This window comes from Euprymna scolopes, chromosome 21 (genome assembly GCF_053919585.1).
Source record: "Euprymna scolopes isolate OS-2025 chromosome 21, ASM5391958v1, whole genome shotgun sequence".
NCBI classification, from domain to species: domain Eukaryota; kingdom Metazoa; phylum Mollusca; class Cephalopoda; order Sepiida; family Sepiolidae; genus Euprymna; species Euprymna scolopes.
Genome location: NC_136502.1, coordinates 38,164,734 through 38,191,896, shown reverse-complemented (window position 1 = coordinate 38,191,896; position 27,163 = coordinate 38,164,734). Strand labels below are relative to the sequence as shown.

At 35.2% G+C, this 27,163-nt stretch overlaps 1 protein-coding gene across 3 annotated transcripts in view; it reads left to right on the top strand.

Moving 5' to 3' along the window:
- Positions 1 to 27,163, top strand: part of LOC145242127 (synaptic vesicular amine transporter-like) — an 802,797-nt gene that overhangs the window by 542,735 nt on the left and 232,899 nt on the right. For all 3 annotated transcript variants that reach the window (XM_080105051.1, XM_080105049.1, XM_080105050.1), the window contains exons 7-8: positions 3,106 to 3,189; positions 16,608 to 16,700. In XM_080105051.1, coding sequence (XP_079961177.1) covers positions 3,106 to 3,189; positions 16,608 to 16,700 — 177 coding nt within the window. The remainder of the gene's footprint in view (positions 1 to 3,105; positions 3,190 to 16,607; positions 16,701 to 27,163) is intronic.

Genomic DNA, 27,163 nt, shown 5'->3' with positions numbered 1-27,163 from the left:
CCTGATGAGTTAAGGGCATAATAGATTCACTGATTGATATAATAATTAAGTGATTGGTTTTACGCTACGAAACAGATACTCTCAAGAATTGTATAAGTCAACTTAATTAAAGGAATAAATTATAAGATGGTCAACATCATGAATTTTGGAATACAACTTTTTGTCATTTATTCTCTATATTGCTCTGTAATTACATTGCGTTTCTTAAATAAGGATTGATATATATTATAAGAAAATATATTTCTACAGAAAATATATATATATATATATATATATATATATATATATATATATATACATATATATATATATATATATATATATATATAATCACAGGCTTTGAATTCCATAAAGCAATATCCACAGCACAATGCAAAGTTAATTCGCATCGTTCATTTTTTTTTTATCTGGAAGCCATCTGCTCATCGCAAAAGGTCCATATCATTGGTCAATATTTTCGTTCTTTTATCGGAAAGTTTGGTGATATAATTTCCTCCATATTATTTTTTACAGAAACTTCTTGAATCTTATATTATTCTCTTTATTGGTGTTTCCCGCCAATTTATGCAGTCTACCAACCGGAAACGGAAATCCTTCTTTTCTTATATATATATATATATATATATATATATATATATATATATATATATAAAAGAAAACAATGATTACAACAAGATGGCCGCGGAACTTGAATTAAATATTCATAAAAGAACGGCCCACGTACATTTTTTTTTTTGTCTGACACGAAAAATATGCTCTTCTGGCGTATGCTGGTCGAACACCTTAGAATTCCAGAAGAAACGCAATGAAACTTTTTTGCGAATATTTCTTTGCTAAACTTTGTGTTACGTAATAACGAATTGTGGGGAAAAGAAAAAAGGAAGTCTTGGTTTTTAGTAGTAGTAGTGGTGCTGGTGCTGGTAGTTTATTTGCCAGTTTGTCAAAAAAGGCATATTTCCCTGAGACTTAAAGAGCTACTGTGATGAGGCGCCAAGGGCTACTCGAGAATAAAGATCAGCCTAATTGATGAACAATACTATGAGATGACGAGTTGTTTTCGATTCTGATTTTTGCTTGTTTGTGAAGCGAGTCAGACCCCAGCATAGAATGAACAAAGATCGGCTCTCAAAATTGTCAGATTTGCATGAAGTCCTCATTCCCAAGTTTTTACCACCGACATTGAGAACAGCAAGGCGCATCAGCTGCATAGAGTGTCGGGAAAAGTTTGACCCAGAACACACAAAAGAATGATGCAAAAGCAACTTAATACCCACACACAAAGACAGAGTCCTGTTAGTTGGGTTGCAGGCCTAGTACTGTTTGTTGCCTAATCTGTCCTCCATTAGACATTGTCAGAACTGGATTTCCAAACGTCATAGCTCCGTTACAATCACGTTTCAATTACCATTATTGAGTAAGGGTTGGATTTTAGGGCGTGTCTATGCGATTAACTTCATGACAAATAGTAGCAATCTCCCTGATATTAGAGGTTTTCGGTATGACCTTAAAAGACATCGAACGATGAGGCCCCATTTGTGGGCTTTGGAAAACGTGGAGTTGTCCCATAGTTATCATTGCTCCCAGGTTAGGGCATCTGTTGGTACCAAAACAGGCTGCCTGAAGATACTGGCTTTCTGAACAATAATGAACCAAACATTGATGTTATTATTATTTTTTTTCCTTTCCCGTTGCAAAACTCAATCATGTTCTGTAAAGTAAAAAACAAAAGCAACAATTTTCTTATACAAGCTGCTCAAATCAAACACCATGAATAAATATTTGAAGATAGAAAAACTTTTTCCAAAATTACTGAATAAGAATAATGTTTATATTCTTACATCTTGTATAAATGTTTTTTTTTTATATATAAAATTTCGTTTTCTCAATTTCTCTTGTACAAAACTCTGTATGTTTTAGGCAGCGCTTACTACTACTTGGTGACCCGTATTCTCTCAATGTTTTATTTTATATGCATGTATATATATATATATATATATATATATATATATATATATATATATATATATATATATTATCTATCTATTATATATCTATAAAAGTGAACGTGTCTGTCTGTCTGTCTGTGTGTCTGTCTGTCTGTGTACATTTCCCTACGCAATAACTCTGTCAATTTTTAGTCTATAGACTCGAAATTTGAAATACCGGCTACTGAGATTTGGGAAAATCGATGTGACGGGTGTCAGCCAGAAATTTGGCTGTTAAGGGGTCAAATTTCAACGATTTGACCTTTAAGAACTCTACCAAACTCCTCCGACAATTTTGGGTCTAGACACTTGAAATTTTAGATATAGGTTCCTTGAACCTGGATCTAACTTAATAAAGTGATTTGAGCCCGAAACAATAAATTTTAAGGGGTCATAATAGGGGTCAAAGTTTTAAAAAATTAACCATTTTTTTTTTTTGCTTTTTTTGCACAGCATACACCTCCAAACACCCGAGCAACGCCGGGCACCCCTGCTAGTATATATATATATATATATATATATATATATATATATATATATATATATATATATTAGAACTGAGGGATGCGGTAGCCCTAGGATACGGTTTTTTCAATTTACGATGTGGAATACTATGTCTTTTCTGGCCCCTGGTTACGGTATTTGCCCCGCCTTACGGTGTTATTTGATTATATACATGTGTATTATATACTGCACTGTATTTTGTTACTAATGTTTAACACCTATCTCGGGGTTCGACTAATATATATATACTTCATTTTCTTCCTTCGCTAAAACATGGCTTTTATACTCCAATTCATATTAAATGACCATGTGGTTCTTGCCAATTCACAAAGACCCTCCAAGATGGCTGTTATCAAGGCCAGGGACCACACCACACCGCACCTCCATTCATAACATAAAGATATTGACGTTATTACTGAAACAAAATTGTGATTTCTAATCGTGCAGATTGAATGGACGCACGATAAGAATATTCGTATCCTTTTATTTTCTTGTTTCAAAAAGTGCATGCGATTCCATAGCATTCCAGTTCTAAGAAATACCATTAATTCTCTCGTTATGACCAGCTTCAGCCATTACTTTAATGGTCTTTTTTTTCTCTCTGTTTTTATTACAGTTTTTGCCTTTGCTAACTCTTATGGCACCCTGTTCTTCGCTCGGTCAATACAAGGGATCGGCTCTGCCTGCTCCAGTGTTTCAGGTAAGTGAAAACAATGTAACAACTTTAATCTATTTATAAAATAAGCGACGCTTTCTCCGTTTGCGTGTCTGTTCGGTTTTTGTTTGTTTTTTTAATTTTCAATGAAGATAATTACATGACAACTTCCAGCGTTAAATGGCGCTGATGTTCTAGAGAACGGGTACAATGCTTTGAAATGTTTATTTGGACAAAATATAGAAAAATTACAGTTTAACATTTGAACAAATTAGGCACAAGGCCATTCAAAATTGTGGGGAAATGGGTGTCGTTGGTCATTGTTTGTTAGGATAATTAGAAAATGCGTATTCTTAACTAAAATTCCCAATAATACCGCATTTACTCCAGAGGCCATCCTACTTTGAATTTAACAAATTGTTTAAAACTTTTATTCCAGTTTCCCCTAGTTTGTTTTGTTTGTTTGTTTTTGTTTGTTTGTTTTTTGTTTTTGTTTGTTTTGTTTATTTTTTTTTTATTTATCTGTCTGTTTGTTTGTTTGTTTGTTTGTTGTTTTTGTTTGTTTTTTTGTTTTGGGGGATTTTTGGATTTTTTTTTGGTGTTGTTCTTTGGCTTGTTTGTCTTTTTTGAGGGAGTTCTTTTGTTTGTTTGTTTTTGTTTTGTTTTGTTGTTTGTTTTTTGGGGGGATTTTAGGGGATTTTGGGGGGGGGGGGGGTTGTTGTTCTTTGGCTTGTTTGTCTTTTTTGGGGGAGTTCTTTTGTTTGTTTGTTTTTCAGGTTTTTATGGATTGTTCTCACAGCTCTTATAATAATTATAAGTTTCGCTTTGGTTCTGTGACAAATTATATCTATTTGATTTGCTTTTCTAGTCCTTGTGAGCTGCTAGAACGTCTAAATGAACAATTTAGGCTTTTTTTCTACTATTATCACATCTGGTCTCTTTACTCGGATGAATTTGTTTGTAACTCCATGTCCCAGAGAATACTGTGCTTTTCATGCTTCAATAGTGTAACTGGTTTGTGTCTGTACCATTTGTTGGCATGTTCAAACTGTAGACGCTTGCATAATTCCAAATGGGGTACTTCCACAATCTAGCTATATCTCTTTTCATATACATTTTGAGCTAATTTACTGCATTCACTTATGATGTGGTTTACAGTTTTGTTTTTTTATTCACAGTTTACATTTATTGTCTTCATGAATTCATTTGATGATATAAATAGCAATTTCATTTCTCTTTTCAAGTGTCCTTTCACCTTACCATGTACGTTTGTTATTTTATTTAACCGTTCTTATGAATAAATCGTACCGTTTCCTACGTTTCTGAATTTTGGAGATACGAATTGATTTTTCGTATTATTTAGATTCTCCAGACTACTGTTCTCATCTTGAATGTTATTTTCATAACATTTTGTCGCTATAAACCCCGACCTTTTCAGGTGCAAGTTGTCGAACTTGGGAATCTTTATTTATTGAGATTGTCGGACTGACTTCCTCATCTTGGTTGTTATAGTCACAACGTTTCGGCCGTTTTGCCCTTCGGTCTTCATCAGGTGTTTTGTATCGAACTGGGAACCGTTTGTTAGGAGTCCCGAACCCAACCCTTTATTATTATTATTATTATTATTATTACGGGGGGTACGGTGTTCGGACTCCAGCTAAGCTCTGGGACATAGTTGCTGATTCTCTGTTTTGAATGTTACTTTTCACTGCCTTCGTTCAGGATTGAACTCAGCACCGTAATAATAATAAAGGGGTGGGTTCGAGACTCCTAACAAACGGTTCCCCATTTCGATACAAAACACCTGATGAAGGCCGGAAGGCAAAACGGCCGAACCGTTGTGACTATAACAACCAAGATGAGGAAGTCAGTCCGACAATCTCGATAAATGAAAACACCTCATCTCAAAAATACAGACAATTACTATTGGGAATCTTTCTATCAAACTCTGGAATCTCTTTCTCGAACTCGGGAATCCGCAAATAATTTCAAATTGAATCCTTTATTTAATCCATGGTCTCGTTTCATCAGCAAATACTGCGTAGAAGTCCTAAGTAAATCGAAATTGTATTTTGTGTAACTTTACAACTTAATTTTTACCAAATACATTATCCACTACGCCACGGGTCCTTGTGAACAATTCTAGTGTTCCAATTTTTTTATTTTGTTCATCTCATACTTCTTCTTTTAAAGCGGACGATGAGCGAGAATCTGTCTGATTTTGAAACAAATACTGCCCACACACAAAAAAAATACACCGTCTTTTATACCCCCGAGATTTACATACACGCAAACGTGTACGGGCCTCGCTTTTGGTGCAGTCATGCATGCGCAGCGCTATTTCTCCATCGGCCGCCATGACGTCCGCCTCGTCACGTATTGTCTACAGAGCCCAACACCTATTTTATTTCTAGATGTACAATAAGTAATAAGTAGTAAGATTATTCATTTAAACTTAAGGCTCTTAAAATTCATGCTAGAATCCCTCAAAAATACAAATAACTTTTTCTTTTCGCATTTTTCTTGTCGCTTTGTTTCCCGTTTCACTGCTATTCGTATTCTTTACCCTTCTTGTGCATTTGGCGTCAGTAATTCGTCTTTCTGTATTTTTCTAGTCCTTTTATTGTCTGCACAGTCTTCAATATGTTCCAGACCGTTCTTCCTACTCTTTTTTATACCAAACAAGGCATATGGCCACTTGGACGGTGGAGGGGGCTACTAATTTGGATCATGTCTACAGGGAACTATGTAGAGAGTTGAATGTCTGTTTTACATTACATTTAAACTTCTGCATATAAGTATAATCAGGGAATCAGAAAACAAGAAGAAAATTCTAAAGTCTAGCAGTCCGTAGGGAAAAAAACTATTAGAGTATAAGGCTTTCCGGAATTTAGGGATGTCAACAGTGAAGGGGTTGGATGTTGCTGCTTGTCGATTCAGTCAGGAGTATCTATGTCGAGGAAGCACAAATGTTATGAAAGCATTCTAATCAAGTTGGGGTTTAACCGATAGTGCAGGACCTATTAAATTGGAGACCTTTTGGGGGGACCCTATCTAAAAGATAGAGACTAATAGTAGATGCACCAGCTCAAATATGGCAACAATACCCAATGCATGAGCGAATTGTAGCTTTGAAGATATATGATACTCTTAAGTGTGAATAAGTTTCTAGCACGGTAGAGGGAGTCCTTCTTTGCAGCAACCTTGGCAATGCCCTCAATGTATTTGAAAAATATAATATAATAAAGTAATATCTCATTAAATACCGGATAATGTAATATGAAAACCGAAACGCACATATGTACATTTGTGGTATTGTGTTCACTGAACTAAGAGAGAGAGGCTAGTGGTAGATGCACCAGCCCAGATGAGGCAACAATACTCCATGCATGGGTAAATAGTGGCTTTAATTATACTTTAATAGTGGTAAGATAAGTTCTAGTGTGTGTAATTTTCTAATATGTTAGAGAGAGCCCACCTTCTTTGCAGCAACCGTGGCTATATCTTCAATCCATTTGCTACAATCCACGTTGCTTATGAATGTTAGTGTAGTCGGTTGCTAGACGCAGAGCCACAGTTAATAATTTACATGCACAATGGAAACAACATACACAACTGGCATTGCATACAAGCGACTTTTCAGACATGGATATGTAGATGTGTCGTTGGGGTCCCGTCGCTAGTATCTGTATAACTAAGTATATTTTCCTTTCTCTCCCTTCAAATCTCAAATAAGACTGACTTTGATGTCTCTCGCCAGAATTCTTTTCCACTGGGGTTTCTAACCACCCTTTTTCTTTATTTGGCTTCCCTAACCCCCTCTTCTTCTTTTTTCTTCTTTTTTTTTCTTCTTCTTTCTTTATCTGATCCTTACTTCCCTTACTAGAACCAAAAGAGTTTCGTTCTTTTCCTCGGTCTACCTTTGCCAGAAACCACAGACGTCCGTTCCTCCTCTCATCCCTCTGAACTCTCCATTTTGACCCTCCAAGTAATTAATTCCTAATTGATAGAGCTATATTATATTTTTAGGAGCTTTCTAGTTCTTCTCAAAGATTCTTACTTTATCGTGTCTTCGATTTGGCAATTCTTTGCTTTTCATTCTTCATCTCAAGTCGTGAACATCTTGTCAATTACAGTTTTCAATATTTTCCAGGCCGTTCTTCCTACTCTTTTTTACACCAACAAGGCATATTGCCACGGCGGAGGGGGCTACTAATTTGGATCATGTCTACAGGGGACTATGTAGAGAGTTAAACAGCAAGATATTTGTTCACATTACATTTAAACTTCTTCATATTAGTATCATCATGGAATCAGAAAACAAGAAAAAATTCTAAAGTCTAGTAGTCCGTGGGAAAAAAAACTATTAGAGTATAAGGCTTTTTGGCATCTAGGGATGTCAACTGTGAAGGGGTGGGACGTTGTTGCTTGTCGGTTCAGTCAGAAGTATCTATGTCGAGGAAGCACAAATGTTATGAAATCTTTCTATTAAAGTGCTTATAAAACAAAAGTAGGGATGCAATATTGTGGCAATGCGACAAGGGTTTGAGTGCAGGACATCAGATTGGAGACCCTTTTTTGGGACCCTGTCTAAAAGATAGAGAAGTGATTCTTCTTGTAAATACCCGGTGTCTTTCTTGAAAGAATTCTAATTCTGGCATGGATAAGATTCTGGTCCGGGAGGGGGGGGGGGCATAGGCTGTTTTTTGTTTTTTTTAGTTGCTGTTTTTTTTTAGTTGTATTTTTTTTTTTTTTGCTTTTTAGTAGCTTATTTCTGTTTTTAATAATAGGGTGCTTGTTCAGATTAGCACTTATAGCGATAAACGAAAATGGAAAAAAAATATATTATTATTATTTATTTTTATTTTTATTTTTATTTTTTACCTAATTGTCACGGTATGAAGATTTTATATTCCAAAAATCACAAAAATTGATCCAGTAGTTTTTTGCTTTATTTAGGAAACACAAATTTGCCGTTTTTTTACCAATACGTGACGGCGAACATAATAAGAGGAATATGATTATTTTGACAGTTTTCACGTGCATCTGGGCTGTCTGCCTCTTGTCCACCGATTCGTGATACGCTTTTTTCACCCTCATCGAAACAGAGTTAAATTTGATTTTCTTGAATAAAAAATATTTGACCAAATTACGTGATTTTTGGAAATTTTCATCTTCGTCCTGTGACTGGTACGTACATCATACAGACATTTCTGTATTTTCATTAATTTTTAATGTCGTCGTAAGTACCAACTTGAATTTGTACCGTCGTAAATACCAATTTAATTGTTTTATTTTTCGATTTATTATTATTATTGTTGTTGCGTTTCTATTCGCGGCTTTTAAGCTCGTGTTTTATGGAGTTGAAACCGAACCGCGGTTTCTTTTAACACGTTTCACGCTAAAAGGAATACATTAACCGCTTTTCTCCTCCTCTCCACCCCCCACCCCCCGACAAAAAAATTAATAAATAAAGATAATTTATGACAAAGGGAAATGTTCTATATTTTATCAGTGATTTATTCGTCTTCCATTATATGGAGGGAATTAGGATTTTTTTTTAGTCAATCCGTTAATTTTATTAATGTTTTATTTTCGAAATGATGAAGTTGAAATTTATCCAGTGAGCACAGTGTACGATTAGGGCGTAACGTTAACGCTTTATTTATTTATTTATTTTTTTCATATTCGTTGTGAAATCAACGAAAGTTGTTTGAAACAAATCAAAGAAACATTTTACCAATCGATATTGACCAAACAACTAATAATAGATGAACACAAGCACCCTTTCCTGCCTTGAAAGAATTCAGAACCGTCTTCGGAATTTAGTGTCCGATGGTCTTTTCGCCTCCCTACCCCCTCATTCTTACATACGAGCTATTGAGAGCCTGTCTCTGTTCTAGTGATACTTTTATGGTAGGTGTTCGACTGAGCTCCAATCTATGTTCCCTTCCCGGAAAACATTCACAACAATTATTCGCCGAGCTGAAACAATTGCCAACAACTTCCCCCACGCCCTATCTCTGCCCAAAACTAAACGAAAACTCCATGAACAGAACTTCTTCCCTAGACCTGTCCGTCTGTGGAACACAATACCGTTCTCTGCTTTAAAACTGACTATAACATGATCGTCTTCAAGTCTAATGTAAATAAATTCTTAATGAGTCGTCTATTTAGATAACCATCTACTTAACACTTAACCCTTACCCTTACGTGGCCTCCAGGCCTTAATAAGTGGTGACCTTCTAAGTAAAAATATGAGTGTGTGTGTGTGCGTGTTCATGCATACCTCAAAATGGAATAATGGAAAATTATTTATATATTCATCAACGTTTCGTCTTTATTCTCAAACCTTCTCAAAATAATTGATTTAAAGAAATACATAGAAGTCAATCAATTTTCGGTTTTTCTATTTTGTAGGATTATTATTTTCATATATATATATATATATATATATAATAGTCATCCACATACAGTACTGTTTCGCAGCTCATCAGTGCGGCTAGATAGGCAACTGCCTTAAGCCAGGATCGAAACCTGACCGCCCAAATGACAGTCTAGGCTTCTCACCATTACGCTATACGGCTGATGCTGTTTGGGGTGATGAATTAACGATGTTTTGACATCGTCCAAATGCCTCCGTTCGACTTGTTTACACAAAGAGCGTCGCTAAATACGCTAATAGCAGTTTGTATATCACTTCCCAATATGCTCAACCCAAGATAAGGAGCATTATAGTCATCCACATACAGTACTGTTTCTGTGTTTCACAGCTCATCAGTGAGGCTAGACAGGCAACTACCTCAAGCCAGGATCGAAACCTGACTGCCCAACTGACAGTCAAGGCTTCTCACCTATATATATGTGTGTGTGTGTGTGTGTGTGTGTGTGTGTGTGTGTGTGTTAAAGAGGAAGTGTAAGGAGAGGATTATGGTTTAAGCATTTAGTTTATCTGAAGATTCATATGCGATGAGGTTGCATTTCTAGAGAAATCGCAGCTGAAACATGTATGCATATATGTAACCAAAAATGTTTGTATAAATAAGGGAATTTATACTATAATACTTCATTGGTTGTTATATAACAAGCAGAGCAGTATAATATATACAATTTACACACACACATATATATACATATAATATATATGTATATTTATATTACACACACACACATATGAGAAAGAAAGATAGAGAAAAGAGAGAGATGTGTGCTTGTTGACGACCGCGTCATTACATACGTCTAATTACATGGCACTTGTCTTTCAAATCAAGAAAACTGATCGAATTACAATCAGATGATAAATCGAAGAGTTTGTCACTAAACGAAACCGCAAACGTGGATGAGAGAACGCAGCTATCAACGCCCGCAACCGCAGCCACGCCCGCACTGTCGCTCTTACCTTTGCAGCCTTTATCGGCCTTTACCTCTTAAGCATCAATCAAAATTTACCAATACAGCTCCAGTTCTCGTCAGTTCTCCCCGCCTTGTAATTTGCGTCGAGAACCGGGTCGGCTACATCTGCAGATTTAGAGATTTAGGACGTGCGGTCGGTGCAAAGCCGATGCGGTTATAATCCGTTTCTAATATGTAGCTTTCGTAGCCATAAGTGAGTGCCACAGCCAAAACTGGCCACCCGTTTTCACCCGTTCCCTCCTTCTAGACCATAAATAGGTCCCGTCTCTTTGTGGGAAATGCCGGCTGCTTTTGAGTTTTTTCTTTTTTTTTTTTTTTTCTTTCTGCATTCTGATTTTTGGATCCTTCCATTTGTGATGAAAAGGAATGGCTTGCTTTTAAGAGCGGATAGAGAATGAAAGGGGGGGGCTAGCGGACGAAGAAAACAATGATAAAAGGTGTTTTAATACAAAGTAAATTGAATGTGATTCTAGATTTTTTTTTAATTCGTTCGTTTGGAATGGCGGATTCTTTATTCTGATGCCAGTGATCGAGTTTTATAGCAAAGTTAGTAGTGCTGTTGCTGCTGCTGCTGAAAATGATTATTATTATTATTATTATTATTATTATTATTATTATTATTATTGTTGTTGTTGTTGTTGTTCTTATAGCAAATAGGAAATGTTGATCTTAATTTTGAGTTAATTTATGCAGATAAACTTGAGTTATAGAGACATTAGTAGTCATAATGATGATGATGATGACGACGACGATAGAAGCTGGAAAGAGTTGATCTTAATTTTGAGTTGATTTAAGCAGATAAACTCGACTTATAAAGAGACAGTAGTGGTGGTGCTGGTGATGGCGGCGGCGATGGCGGTTGAGAAGAGTTGAACTTCATTTCATAATGATCTTACACATATATAAATCTACGTTATATATATATAAAATAAAAAAAACACATTGGGAAAAAAAGCGCAGAATGCAAAATAATCAAAAGGAATCCTTTCACGCTTTAATCGGAAATAACAACTTTGGACAATCGTGCGCGCATTGTTTGTTGGCCGTGTCACCTCATTGCTCGCTAGTGTTTTCTTTTAATCACATAAATGGACTTTTTTTTTTACAACAATAGCAGTGAAAAAAAGCTAAAAGTCATTCGAGAATAAGGGTTAATGAGATTAATTAGGTTGCATGACGAACAGTACTATGAGAGGATTTGAAACGATGGATGGAAAGGTGACAGTTTGATTAGTTAAGATGCTGGCTCGATACATATTTGTTTACTATTGAACTCGAAAAAGACATTGTTGTAGTGAGCTGGAAAGCAGCCCCGCTGGATTGTGTTCCATAGATGGACAGTTCTTCGAAAGAAACTATGTCAAGGATGCTCTATTTGGTTTTGAGTACACAGAAGAAGTAAAGAAAGTCCTTTGCGGTGGTTGTAGCTTGACGAGATATTGTTGTGAATGTTTTACACGTGGGATCAATGGCTGGAGCTCAATGAAGCACTTCTTGCGAAAATAACGATAAAGTAGCGAAAGACTAGTAATGTGTCTTTGGTTACAAAATGGCCTGTAAGGACGAGAATAACACACACCGTACTAGATTTGAAGATTTCGAACTTCGTCTCGGCTAGAAAGAGTTCCCTGAAAGGTACCTCCCCAGATATGGCAACAGTAGTCCATTTTAGAGGGCATTTGACTTTTGTATGGGTAGAAGATTGTGTCTGCGATGAGGTACTTTCAAGAGCGATAGAATGATGTAAGCATAATTCCAGCATCCTCAGCAACGGAAGTCTTCTATTTCAGGAATGGGGTTAAATCAGTCTTATTTATTTAGCTGGTCTTGAATGATAGGTATAGGAAGTCGTTAAGGTGGTTAGAGTTGAAAAAAATAATGACATTTAAGAAAACGTTATCGAAAGATCTAGAGAACTTGAGCAAGGAACCATCCGCCCAGGGATTATTATTCTCGGACCCCTCCAAATCAACAGATTAGACTATTCCTCTAATGACCTGGTCCCTGTTGATTGCGGTGTCATGCTAGTTATGTGCAGTTCTAGAAGGTCCATCCTCACAGGCATTGCTCTTTCTCTTTGAGAAGGGGTTAGTTCATTGCTAATCGCCTGAGGCACCCTGATTGGGGAATGCCGACGAGGCTACCCAGGCACTTTTTTGTAGGTCAGAGTGCCGTCTACTCTGGGGCGCTGACTTCTCAGTCCCACTTTTTGATCTTGATGTCACAGTTCTTGCATTGGGAGAGAACTGAATACCCCCGACCATCCGCCCGCCCACCCATGGAATATTGTTATCATATCTGGGTTGATGCACCATCAACTCGTCTGTCCCTCCTTCTCTTCAAAAAATTTTAAAAAAAAATCTGTGATCTAATAGATCCCACACTGTCTACCAAGCTCCATTCCCTGTCCCATCGCTGCAATATTGGATCTCTGTGCTTGTTTAACAAGTACTCCAATGAAATGAGCTTCAATAAAATTGCTGCTCTGTACGTTCCCCTCCCTCGACGTAAATATACTCGAAAAACCCGACAATGAAGAAAAATTCCATTCATTCATTGTGGAGGTCCCCATATGCTGTAGGTAAATAAATAATTTATTGATAAAAAAAAAATATCGTTATTTTGTTTCCTAATTGCTATACTGTAGCTAGCACGTCACTTGACGTTGCCCGGTAGTAAAATAAACTTAAACATGGTATTTTAATTTCTGTAGATTTCGCATTTGTTGTTATAGAATCTATTCTGTTTTGATTATTATATTTTACCCAATATATAATAATGATTTCAAAAATGAAAAAAATATAACTTGGGTGGCATCAGCTATGAATCAAAACTAAAACATTTAGTTCTCCAATGATATTCACTACTATTCACTATTACTAAAGGACAGATGAATATGAAAACTTTAAAATGGTTTAAAGTATAAAGGTATATTTGTGTACGTATAGAGGGGCACTTTAAGTCAACTTATTCCTGCCAATTCGAATTTTTCAATTTGGACTATTTAGCAACATATTTTACCGGCTGGAAACCAAATCTAATTTGCTCCACAGGCGTGAATACCCTATATACTAAGTTTCAAGTCTGTAAACCAAAAATGACAGTAGTTTGGTAAAGATTGTTCCATACACACACAAGATCACTATATATATATATATATATATATATATATATATATATATATATTACATGGAGGTCACCACTTATCAAAGCCTGGAAGCCACTCGGGGGTAAGGATTATTGCATGTATAGTAATCAATGGGACAATATCGTAGTAATCATTAGTAATGGAGATTTGATAAAGTGTCTTACTTAAGGGGGCGATTCATCAGGAATTTGTTTATGTTGGATTTGAAGACAACCAAGTTGTAGTCAGGTGGGAAACAGGCAAATGGAACAGAGATCCACAAGCGTGCACTTCTAAGAAAAAAGCTTTGTTCATGGAATCTACGTTTTGATTTAGGCACAGATAAAGAGTGGGGGAAATTATTGACAGTGGTTTCAGCTAGACGGGTGTTTATCGTGAAAGATTGGCGAGGGAGGACCAGAGATTGGAGCTCAGACGAGTACTTGCCATGGAAATAACGATAAAACAAAGACAGGCTCGCAACATCTTTTCTGTGGGAGAGAGGTTGCAGGGAAGAGAAAAGGGCATCCCCCCACTAAGCCACGAAGTCTATTTTGTATTCTGTCAAGGCAGGATAGGCTGTTTTTAGCAGTTCCAGCCCAGATGTGGCAGCAGTACTCCATCCTTGGACGTACTTGGCTTTTATACAGATAGAGAATTGCATCAGTAGTGAGATATCTTCTGGAGCGGTAGAAGGATCCCAACATTTTCCCATGTTTTCCCATATATATATATATATATATATATGTATATGTGTGTGTGTATATTCATATGTGTATATATATATGTGTGTGTGTGTGTGTGTATGTATATATGTATTTATATATGTATATCTGTGTATGTATATGTGTATATATGTATATATACCCATATATATGTGTATATATGTATATATACCCATATATATGTGTATATATGTATATATACTCATATATATGTGTGTGTATATATATATCCGTATATATGTATATATATCAATATATATGTGTATACATATATATGTATGTATATATATGTATATATGTATATATATGTATATATATATGTGTATACATGTATATATGTATATATATGTATATATATATATGTGTATACATATATATATGTATATATGTATATATATGTATATATGTGTATATATATGTATATATGTGTGTATATATATATATATGGTTGTGTGTGTGTGTATATATGTATATATATATGTGTGTGTATATATGTGTGTATATATATATATGTATATATGTGTATGTATATGCATATATGTATATATATATATGTATGTATATGTATATGCATATATGTATATGTATATATATGTATGTATATGCATATATGTATATATATGTATGTATATATATATGTATATATATGTATATATGTGTGTATATGTATATATATATGCATATATATATGTATATACGTGTATGTATATATATATGTATATATATCCATATATATGTGTGTGTATATATATATATATATATATGTAAAAGTGAAAATGTGTGCGAGGACACTTCTCAGCCTATATACTCAACAAATATTTGATCTACTTGAAATTTGGTACATAGGGTGTTCAGACATGTGGAAAATATTTAATCAGTTTTCATCCGGAAAAAAATGTTGCTAATAGATCAAAATTAAAAAAATTGTTACTTGGAAGCCATCGGATTTTTATCTGTTTGTCAACTGTTTCACGACTACGCATGTGTGAATTGTTCACAGTATATTAAGAATAAGTAAGTTTGAAAAATGTTTTTAAAGATTGTGTCAAGCTGGCATAATTGTTATCGTACTTGACTCACTGTCTTTAGGTTTTGGTTTCGATCTCAGCTCAATTATTGTTTTTTTACTTACAAGAGGTGAACTGTTTAGAAAATACAAACACAATATATAATGCATATGTCTCAGTTTCTTTCTGCTTTTTTATTTTACTTTATTTTAAGGAATTTAAGGTTATGTTTCATAACAAGTAACGCCAAGTGCATCCTCTAGTATATATAGAGAGAGAGCGAGAGACAGACAGACAGACAACATAAAGTTAATATGGATATATATTGATTTATTTGTCGATTCAATGAGGAACAAATATCATTGGTAGGAGAAACTATAAATTCTCTTTTATGCCTAGGCATTTCGAAACCTAATACTTCTCTTCAGGAGAGCAGAAAGCAGCTGAATTAAAAATATAGGGAAATGTGACATCTAGCTTATGGTACATTAGGAATGCAATAGATTGTTAAAATGAAGATTAAAATAAAAACAAATAGATGAAAATAAAATGTAAGCGTAAGAAGGATGGAGATAAATATGAGAATAATAATAAATAAATAACAAATGTTTCAAATTGCCAATATTTTATTATTTACTAGCAGGCCACCCGGCGTTTCCCGGTCGTAAAATACACATAAATATTATAGTTTAATCCATACAGAAACTGAGACATGTGCATGCGAGTATTAAGTTTTCTTTTTCTAAACCGTTCACTTCTTGTAAGTAAAAAAAAAAGGAAAAAATACTTGAGCTGAGATCAAAACCAAAACCTAAAGACAGTGAGTCAAGTACGATATCCATTAGACCAGCGTGACACAGTCTTTAAAAAGTGTTTTCAAACCTACTTATTTTTAACATAAGTAATCTGTAATGTGAATCATTCATGCATGTGCATTCGTGAAACAGTTAAAAAAAAAGATAAAAATATGAAGACTCACACGTATCAGTTTTGACCCCTTAGCAGTCCTTTCTTCTGAATGAAAACGGATTAAAAGTTTTCCACATGTCTGAATATCCTATATACCAAATTTCAAGCAGAAAAGTTCGTTGAGTTTATAGGTTGAGAAGTGTCCTCAGACACACACACACACACACACATTTTTATAGATATATATTTTGTTTACGTTGATGTTTTTCTTTCTGATTTTAGGCATGGGAATGCTAGCAGACAAATATCCAGATGACGCAGAGCGAGGTAAAGCCATGGGCGTTGCCCTCGGAGGCTTGGCCATCGGGGTCTTAGGTAAGACGCACTTTTTACACAGTTTCGGTATGTTTTATTGAGAAAAAAACAGCATTGGCCTCTTGTTTGCAAGAGCATCGGGCTCTATTTATTCTCATTGTTATATATATATATATATATATATATATATATATATATATATATATATATATATATATTTGTATATTTTGGCAGAAAGTCATTATTCAAGCACATCTGATTGAACACGGCAGAGTTATTCTTTTTCCAATTTTTCTGGATATCTTTTTCATTTGCCGAGTGGTCTTTTTTATTTCAGCTGGCTAGTTGTATAAAATGGCGCCCAAAAGTTGTTGTTCAGCCATATTCTACTCAAGCGCTTTTTATCGGTGCGTCCGATTATCATCAGAAGCGATTGTTGTTGTTATCGTTTTCATTTTTTTTTCCTTTTGAGGCTTGCTGTATTTATAGGGGTTTTTTTTTAGGGGGGGGTTATAAAGGTGGGTGCAGGAGATATATATATATAAGTGAACGTGTCTGTGTGTCTACATTTCCCTATGCAATAACTCTGTCAATTTTAAGTTTACATGCTCGAAATTTGATATACAGGGTACTGAGATTTGGGAAAATCTTTGTGATCGGTTTTCGGCCAGAAATTTGGCTGTTAAGCGGTCAATGTTCAACGAATTGACCTTCGAGAACTCTACCAAACTCCTCCGACAATTTTGGATCTAAACACTTGAAATTTTAGATATAGGTTCCTTGGACATGGATCTAACTTAATAATTTGATTTGCGTCTAAAACAATAAATGTTAAGGGGTCATAATTAAAAAAATTGACCGTCTTTTTTTTTGTTTGCTCAACATACACCTCCAAACACCCGGGCAACGCCGGGCTGAAATGCTAGTATATATATATATATATATATATATATATATATATATTAATGTTGTGACGATTAATCGGAATCGGTAATCAGAACAATCAGAATTTGGGGGAGTATCGGAATCCAAAAAATTTGTGTCTATTTTCCGATGCCAAAAAACGATTTCTCTAATCTTTTTTTATTTGATTTTGTTTAAAACAAAACCTTCCACTGCTGTAATAAATAATCAATATTTATTGATTTTAAACTACCAATAAAACTAAAATCTATAGATTACCCCCCCTCAGTAGTTTGTTTTTACATTTGAGAAAATATATGCACATTTAACATGTGTTTTAACGGTAATCGGGAAAAATAACAACTCTATTGTTAAATTTTTAAAGGTATGAAAAGAATTGGAATTGGCAATTGTATCGGAATCAAGAAAAATATTTGAAACGTCCCATTATTAATATATATATATATATATATATATATATATATATATATATATATATATATTACAATAGAAAAATGCGAGTATGAAAATAATATGGTTAAGCTTAAACATGGAAAAGTAAAGGACTAGTTGTTAAAACTGGAAAAGAAAAGGACCAGATATTCTTGTAAAAAATATAATAAATTGATAACTTAAAATATTGCAGCATTAAGAATTGATTATATAATGTTATAAACTGAATTAAAAAAAAAAGTTCTTAATGCTGCAATATTTTAAGTTATAAATGCATTATATTTTTTACCAAAATATCTTGTCCTTTACTTTTCCATGTTTAAGCTTAACCATATTTCTGTTCATGCTCGCATTTTTCTATTGTAATTCATGATTTTTCCAGGCTTCCAATAAATTCACTTGTTCTTTGTTTAATTTCAGTCTTATTTTTTGGCCCCCATAAACACATATGTAATAACAATGTATGCTACTCGTCTGCTTTCAATAAAATCACCCCAATTATCTCCCTTTCATGCTTTTATTCTCTCTGTTTTACTTATTACTTCTCTTTCCACGACAACAGTGAATTAGTAGTAACAGTAGTCGCTGAAGCAACGTGGTTGCTATGGAAACCAATCATAAAAAGCGTCGCTCACCTCCTTACATATTTTTATGAATTTGAACACCAGGAAATTCATCATAACTTTTGCTTTACTAAACGAAAATTGAACATTTTTTTTCACAATATAACTGAGAAGGTGATCTATAAACTGTAATAATTGTTTGAAATTTGGTCGAAAAATGAGTGAGCAGTGAAGCTTTAAAGCAGTTCTAAATGAATAAAACTGCCACTTAACCAGATATTCAAACACGGTAGTGTTTGAATGATATATATATATATATATATATATATATATATATATATAGTCATTCACATATAGACAATTTCGCTGTATCACAGGACTTCACTGAGGCTAGACAAGCAAAGGCATCAGGTCGGGATCGAAAGTAGACCGCATAGGCAGCATTTATTGTCAAATCTGAATATTAAATGCTTTGATGTATATATTTCATATTTTACCGAGGTATTTAACATTTTTGTAGACTTTTAGGGGGGGGTGAACATACCTTTTATCTTATTATTCTTTGTGTGTGTGTGTGTGTGTGTGTGTGTGTGTGTGTGTGTGTGTGTGTGTGTGTGTGTGTGTGTGTGTGTGTGTGTATACAAATGAAGATGCTTCAGTTCAGAAGTCCCGTTTTGAAGAAAGATGTTACTTAAAAATATTTTGTCCTATATTATTTAACTGAAAAATAAACATCGTCTGGAAACAGCAGTAAACGACTTGGATACGATTGCATGTATTCTTTATTTTTAAGTATTATTTGAAAACCGTTTAAGTCGTTAGAAATACACACGCATATATGTATGTATGTATGTATGTATGTATGTGTGTGTGTGTGTGTGCGTGCACGTATTCATTTTTATTCACAAAATGAAAAAGAATAAACGTTACACTTGGTAAGATATAGCTTCCTACATATATGATCGAAACACGTTTTGCAAATGTGTACCCAAATAATGTTCGTATAAATAAAATATCAACTCCAAATTATTTGGCACATGACGCATATTTTTTTCTCTTTGACCAAAGACTTTGTGTGTAAGATGATTGGGATTAGAGAGTTGTGCAATTTATTTGATAAACATTAAAGATCGCGGCCAGAGCAGAACAGGAGGAAAAAAAGTCTCTGTAGCCATTTCAAATGGTTTTATGTAGTTAGTTTTGTTAAATGTTAATAAATGAGGAACCATTTCGAGTTAAAATCTACTTAGTATTCCGCGTGTTAACTTGAAAAAAACACGCTTGAAATGTGTAAACAATATGCGAATAAGCGAAATCACGCGACATCAGATCAAATTCGGTAGCTTTAATTTCGCTTATTCAGATAATATTGACACATCTCAAGCGTGTTTTTTATCACGCTAACATGCGCAATATTAAATAGATTTTAACTTAAAAGGCTTTCTCATTGATTAATATTTGACAAAAGCAACACAAAACAATTTTTAATGTCTATACATTCTGCTCTGGCCGCGATCTTTAACGTTTACTATTTTGTTTTGAGTGTTTTTTTTCTTTCTTTTTTTTTTTACACAGTGGTCACCACTTATCAATGCCCGGAAGCCACTCAGGGATAAGGGCTATTGCAAGTACATTACGTTAGTGTGGAGATTTGATGAAGTGTTTACTTAAGGGGCGGTTCATTAGGAATTTGTTAACGTTGAACTTGAACACATCCAAGCTGTAGTCAGGTGGGAAGCAGGCAGACGGAACAGAGTTCCACAGGCGTGCAATTCTAAGAAAGAAGCTTTGTTCATGGAATCAACGTTTTGATTTAGGCACAGATAAAGAGTGGGGGAAATTTTTCACATTGGATTCAGCTAGACGGGTATTTTTCGTGAAAGATTGGCGAGGGGGGGGGCAGAGATTGGAGTTCAGACGAGCACCTGCCATGGAAATAACGATAAAACAAGGATAGGCTCGCAACATCTCTTCTGTGGGAGAGAGGTTGCAGGATAGAAAAAAAGGGTATCCCCCACTAAGCCACGAAGTCTATTTTGTACTCTGTCTAGGCAGGATAGGCTGTTTTTAGCAGCTCCTGCCCAGATATGGCAGCAGTATTCCATCCTTGGTTTATTGTTATTATGTGTATAGACCGCAACTTTTAAAAGAGGATACTTGAAACTTAATGATGATAAAGATATCAGTTTCATTTACATATCGGATTTACATATTTTTAAGGCTTCATTAATGAATTAAATTCACAACAAAAACAAGTTAAACGGCTTACATTTCGCAATCCAAACTTAGTATCAAACATTGAATGTGAGTTTTTATATGACGTCATATAAATAAATAAAATAAAAATTATTGGATGGAATAATTTAATAGAAATCGTTCGCAGTTCTTGCAAGGGCTGTCGACGTCCTCCTACAAACAGTGGCTGGTATTTCCAGGTGGTCACCCATTTTATTATTGACCAGACTCAACGATGCTTAACTTCGCTGATCTAACGAGAATCGTGATAGATATTAAGGTTCGTTCAATCGGCGCATAGGAAATTGTAACAAGAAACAACAAAACTCAAAAATAAGTGTGTGAACTGCTGCTTTTTCTTGCTGTCCAGAAAAACATCTTCTATTTTTTTTCTTTAAATATTATTTTATTTATCTTCAAACAATTTTTTGTGGCAACAGTTTCATATGAAAAAATCCGGAAAAACATTCTTTATAATATAAGTTTGAAACAAATAAAAGGTGAAATAAAAAAAAAGGTTACACTGAAGATCGCATAAGCAATAATTATCATTTCCTCCACTGAAGATTGCATAAGTCTGAAACACTAGTGTCTGTTGGTAAAAATAATATATATATATATATATATATATATATATATATATATATATATACACAGAGTGACCGCCAAAAAATAAAAAACATAGAAAGTATATCTAGAACATATGGCGTAGAACGGAGAAAAAAGGCCAAAGACCCTAGTGTTTTGGTGTGATGTTTTGAATATAATAAACTAATTATGACCAAACTTTCATTTCATTCGGACAAAACACTAAGAAATGGGGCCTAATTAGAGTTGGAGCCCGTTTTCTTTGGGGGGGGGTCACCCTGTGTGTGTATATATATATATATATATATATATATATATATATATATATATACTGCAACGGTCACTGTTTGTTTATAAACAAGCGGTTAGAGCACTGTAAAAGTGTTGGACAAATATCTGTTTAAAATAGACATTTGGCGAGATAATTTACGGGTGCTGCTCCCGTGGGTCAATCAGTAGAACTGCTGACTGTCAATGCAATGGTTCTAGGTTACATTCTTCGGCTTGGGAGACGTGCTAGTCTAGCGGCACTGATGAGTTGTGATACAATGAAACAGGACTGTATGTCGATGACTACAAATATATATATATATATATATATATATATATATATATATATATATATATATATATACAGTTTATCACAAAAGTGAGTACACCCATCACATTTCTTCAAATATTTAAGTATATATTTTCATGGGACAACACTTAAAAAATGATTTTTTGACACAATGAAAAGTAGTCTGTCTGCAGCATATATAACAGAGTTAATTTATTTTCCCCTCAAAATAACTCAAAATATAGCCATTAAAAGCTAAATCCTTGGCAACAAAAGTGAGTACACCTCTAATGTTGTCAATATTAACATACAACATGTCAACTCTCAATATTTTGTGTGGCCGCCATCATTATCCAAAACTGCCTCCACTCTTCTGGGCATGGAGTTTACCAGAGCTTCACGTAGCCACTGGAATGCTCTTCCACTCTTCAATTACGACGTCGCAGAGATGGCGGATATTTGAAACTTTGTGCACTTCCACCTTCTGCTTGAGGATGCCCCAAAGATGTTCTATTGGGTTCAAGTCTGGAGACATGCTGGGCCAGTCCATCACCTTTAACCTCAGCCTCTTTCAGTAAAACAAAAGTTGTCTTGGATGAGTGTTTTGGGTCATTGTCATGCTGGAACACTGCTCTGCGACCCAGTTTCTGGAGAGAGGTGATCGTGCTCTGTTACAGTATTTGACAGTACATGGTGCAGTTCATGTTTTCCCCAACCGAAATGTAACTCTCCAATACCTGCAGTACTCATGCAGCCCCAGACCATGACATTCCCACCACCATGCTTGAGTGTAGGCATGACACACTTATCTTTGTACTCCTCACCTGATCGCTGCCACACATGCCATCAGAACCAAACAAATTAAATTTTGTCTTATCAGACCATAGGACATTGTTCCAGTAATCTATGGGCTTTGTTGACATGTTTTCAGTAAACTGTTTGTGGGCTTTCTTGCGCATTTTAGAATTTATCCATTGCCACTGTATATCCTCCTCCTCCTCTGTGTGTGCAATGAGATCTGTGTCATTTGCATACAACAACTTGCAAGTTGAAGGTTTTTTAAATTGCATTAGACGTTGAAGAGTGAACAGCCTCCCAGAAGCTCGAAAACGCAAAGACACCCCAACATCACTGTCTTTAAAAGCATAAACAAGCATTGTTGCAAAGGTGCTGGTGTGTCATCTTACTTGATCCATGATCTACTGATATTGGTTCACACAATATACAATTAATGTCCACACGGTCCTTCATGGTCTAATGCAACTCTTTCAACATGCTTATGAAACTGACAGGACATCCAAGTTTGCCTAGAATAATCCAGATTGCATCACACTTGATGGTGTCGAAAGTTTTGGACAGATCAACAAAAACTTGCTACAATGATACCTGTTGCTCCTTGCATTTTTCCAGAAACTGTGAAGTAAAGAAAATCATGTAAAACAATCCCTCGGCCATTTTTGAAATCAAACTGGTTTTCAGGAATTGTGCTTAAGCAGTCAGTTCAACAGAATTTTTGTCAACATCTTACCCACAGCTTCAAGCAACGTAATCCCTCTATAGTCACCACATTCAGACTTCTGTCCTTTCCTTTTGTGAATTCTTAGCATTATTTTTAGCCTTTTATTCTTGTGAAGTTAGGTTGTACAAAAGTGTTAAGTTGGGTCAAAATTGTATTCTTTTTCGATTTTTGTGTACTTATCTTGCATTCGATACAAAATCTATAGAAGAACACTCCCAGACACATCAAGTATATTCGTGTGAAATTTCCAAAAATTCGACCCAACCATTTCCGAGTCCATAGGAACAAACTCACACACAAACAGACAAAGTTACTTTTATATAATAGTAGAAATAGGGATATACAGTTAAGATAAACCACATTTTTAAATTATTATTTTCATATTAAATAACCTTATATAATATCATATGATATAATGTTCATGCAAATATTGAGCCAGAATACACGACAGCATTTCAGAATTCGCCTACATTTGATTGTGCCAGGTACAAGAATTATATTTTTAAGGTTTTCTCTTACAAAAGTCAAATACAGCCTAAGATGGAGTACTGTTGTCACATATGGAATGGAACCCCAAAAGGGACCCTGTCTTGCCTTATCAGGGTGCAGAATGCAGAATCGTCTTTGAACTTTTATAAGCGATGATCTTTTCGCCTCCCTAATCACTCTTTCTCATTGTGAGCCTGTCTCTATCGATACTTTTATGATAGGTTTTCGTCTGAGCTCCAATCTATAGTCTCTCCTCCATGTAGGACATTCACAACAAATATTCGCCTAGCTGAAACAACTGTCAATAACTTCCCTCATCCCCTATCTGTGCCCAAGACTAAACGAAAATTCCATGAGCAGAATTTCTCCACTAGAGCTGTCTGCCTGTGGAATATAATACCATCTGTCTGCTTCCTGGCTAACTATAGCATGGCCATCTTATAGTCTAATATGAATACAGATGAGAACACTAAAATTGTTGCCCTAAAGAAAACAACACTTCAGCTTTATTTTAAAACTTTTATTGAAGAAAATCAATTCAGGTAACTTGATTATGTTGTAGAGCTGACATCTATTTAATGCAGCCGCCTTCAACCTCAATGACCGCCTTGATATGGGTTAGGAACTGGGAGCATGCCTTTTCCACAAGCGCAGGCAGGAGCTCGGCAGATGGTGGCGATCAGGTTAGCTTTGGTATTGTGGGAGGTCATGTTGGTGATGTTCTCGACGTATGACCAAATGAAGCAGTCTAGCAGGTTCAGGTCGGGGGGAGGAGGCCAGTGAGAGAAGGGTACAAAGTCGTAGCACTCCTTTTGAAGCCAAGCTTGGGTCTCTTTGGACGTGGGTCGGTGCTGAGTCCTGTTGTCACTCTCAGTTCTGCCAGCGACCACTTGATTGCACCAGGGGATCACCACAATCTTCAGCACACTCAGGTACACTTTGGTGTTGATTTTCAAGCCGACTTTGAAGATGTGAAGTGACATGATATGGCCCTCACTTGAAACCACACCAAAGACCATAACCGTAGCTGGAAACTTTGTTTTCATCACCTTGGGCACTCCCTCAAGCATTGAACCGTTTAGATTATCATTTTGGGAGTGCTGGCAATGGTACTGTTATCATAACTTCAATCGATAGGAAGCATGAGTCGCACAGTAATGCATCTCAAATCTAGCCCGGTGAAATGTCACTTTCAGACATGATAAAAGGCTCCTATTGCTCTTGGGATTGGTACACAACTTGTCAGCTAGTAAATGGTCTGCAACAAAAAAAGAAAACCGTTTTTTTTTAAACGGAAATGGAATCATGTCTTTTCTATGGCGGCCATTTATCGTTCCACCCTGTAGATTCCTATTGAATCGTCCATTTAAGTAATCTAGCCCTATCCAAGTTTCACCGTGACTGATCTTGTTACATCGCCATCTACTTAACACTTAACCCTTATCCTTGAGTGACCTTTGGGCCTTCATAAATGGTGACCTTCCAAGTAAAAAAAAATCTAGTACATGTACAATTTCAAATGTGACGTCATAGTGCTAGATGAAAAGTTAATCTATTGAGAGATTTCCTGTTTTCAATCCTCTGTAAATTCTAAGAAAGTCATTACAAAAAGCGAAGTTTTTTTTTTCTATATTTTTACCTACCCACCCTCATCTATATTAATTACTTTAAGAATAAAGCAAAACTCTTGATTAATAAAAAATAAACCAAAAAATTTCCGTTGCAAAAAGTTAATTATGTCGATGGAAGACTTTTCATGGATACAAAAAACTCTTTCAAATTAATTCGTGTAGAAGAAAAATTAATGGACAATAATAACAGGTATATCATAAGGTGCCTTCAATCATTTACCAAACTTTTTTCATATACGCACGTTTATTGATAGTACACATATGAAACTCTAGTCTCCTTCGAAGTAATCTCCTCCAGTTGCAATCCACCTGTTGCATCGGCCCCATGGAAGTGAGCGTGTCAATGACCCTCGTCACAGCCTTTTTCACCTCCTCAATTGTCTCATAATGATAGCCTCTAAAGTTTGGCTTGAGCTTAAGGAATAATCAAGTCACAGGGAGCAAGGTCTGAACTATAGAGAGGATGAGGAACTGTTTTGATGTCCATCTTGGTCAAATAGTCTGTGACGAGGGTGCAGTCATGGACTGATGCATTTGCACAAATCTTCCACATCTCCAGTTCCTCACAAATGTGTACAGTTCCCACACTGACATCAAACTGTGTACTTGTGGTCTCTATAGACACGACGGTCCTTATCCATGAAATTCTTTATTTGGCCAATAAACTCTGACTTTTTTACTCCTTCCACACCTCTCATTATTTCTCATAAGCTCCCTGCCTTCCTTGAATCTTTTATGCCATTCAAAAACTGATGCTCGATTCACGCAAGATGGTCCAAAAGCAGTCTAAAGCATTCCATGTTTCTGTGGCATTTTTTTTTTTTTTCAAGTTTAAAACAATTTTATTGCATATCGTTCTTCTTAAGTGTCCTCACGTTCAGCTTGCATTTTTTAAATTCACCAGCTGTGAGAATCAAACTTTAGTAGGGTGTATTCCAATTCCTGCTGTAACTGTTCATTTGAACAAAAATCGGTCAGTCATCTCATAAGGTGTATAGCAATAACGTACTGAATTTTCAAGAGTCTATGACAATTTTAAATGTCTGTACCAAAAATGTATGGAAATTTATTGGAGGAACCTTGTATTTTTCATGTACATGCAAATATATATCTAACATATAAAACTCACTATGTCTGTGTGTCTGTCTCCATTTGTAACATAGCGTGGATGTGCATATGTAAATGCATGTGAAATGACGTCACAGGGAAAAAAGACTATAAAAAAGAGAAAGATTTCATGATTTGTTGTATAAATGTTAACTATCCTCCCTTCTGTTTTGATCATACGTTAAAATTTTCTATTCAGTGTTTTATCTCTATGCTGGTGAAGAGACTTAATTTGAATAAAAGAATTTGTTTCGTCTCAGAAAGGATCGTCCATAAATTAGTTGTTGATGTTGAATTCTTGTCGCCTAAGTAAGCGATTTTTCCATGAATTATATTATCTCATACAATCAATCTGTCTATCTATAAAAGTAAACTGTCTGTGTATCTGTCTGTGTGTGTACATTTCCCTACGCAATAACTCTGTCAATTTTCAGTCTACATACTCGAAATTTGATACACAGGGTATTGATACTTGG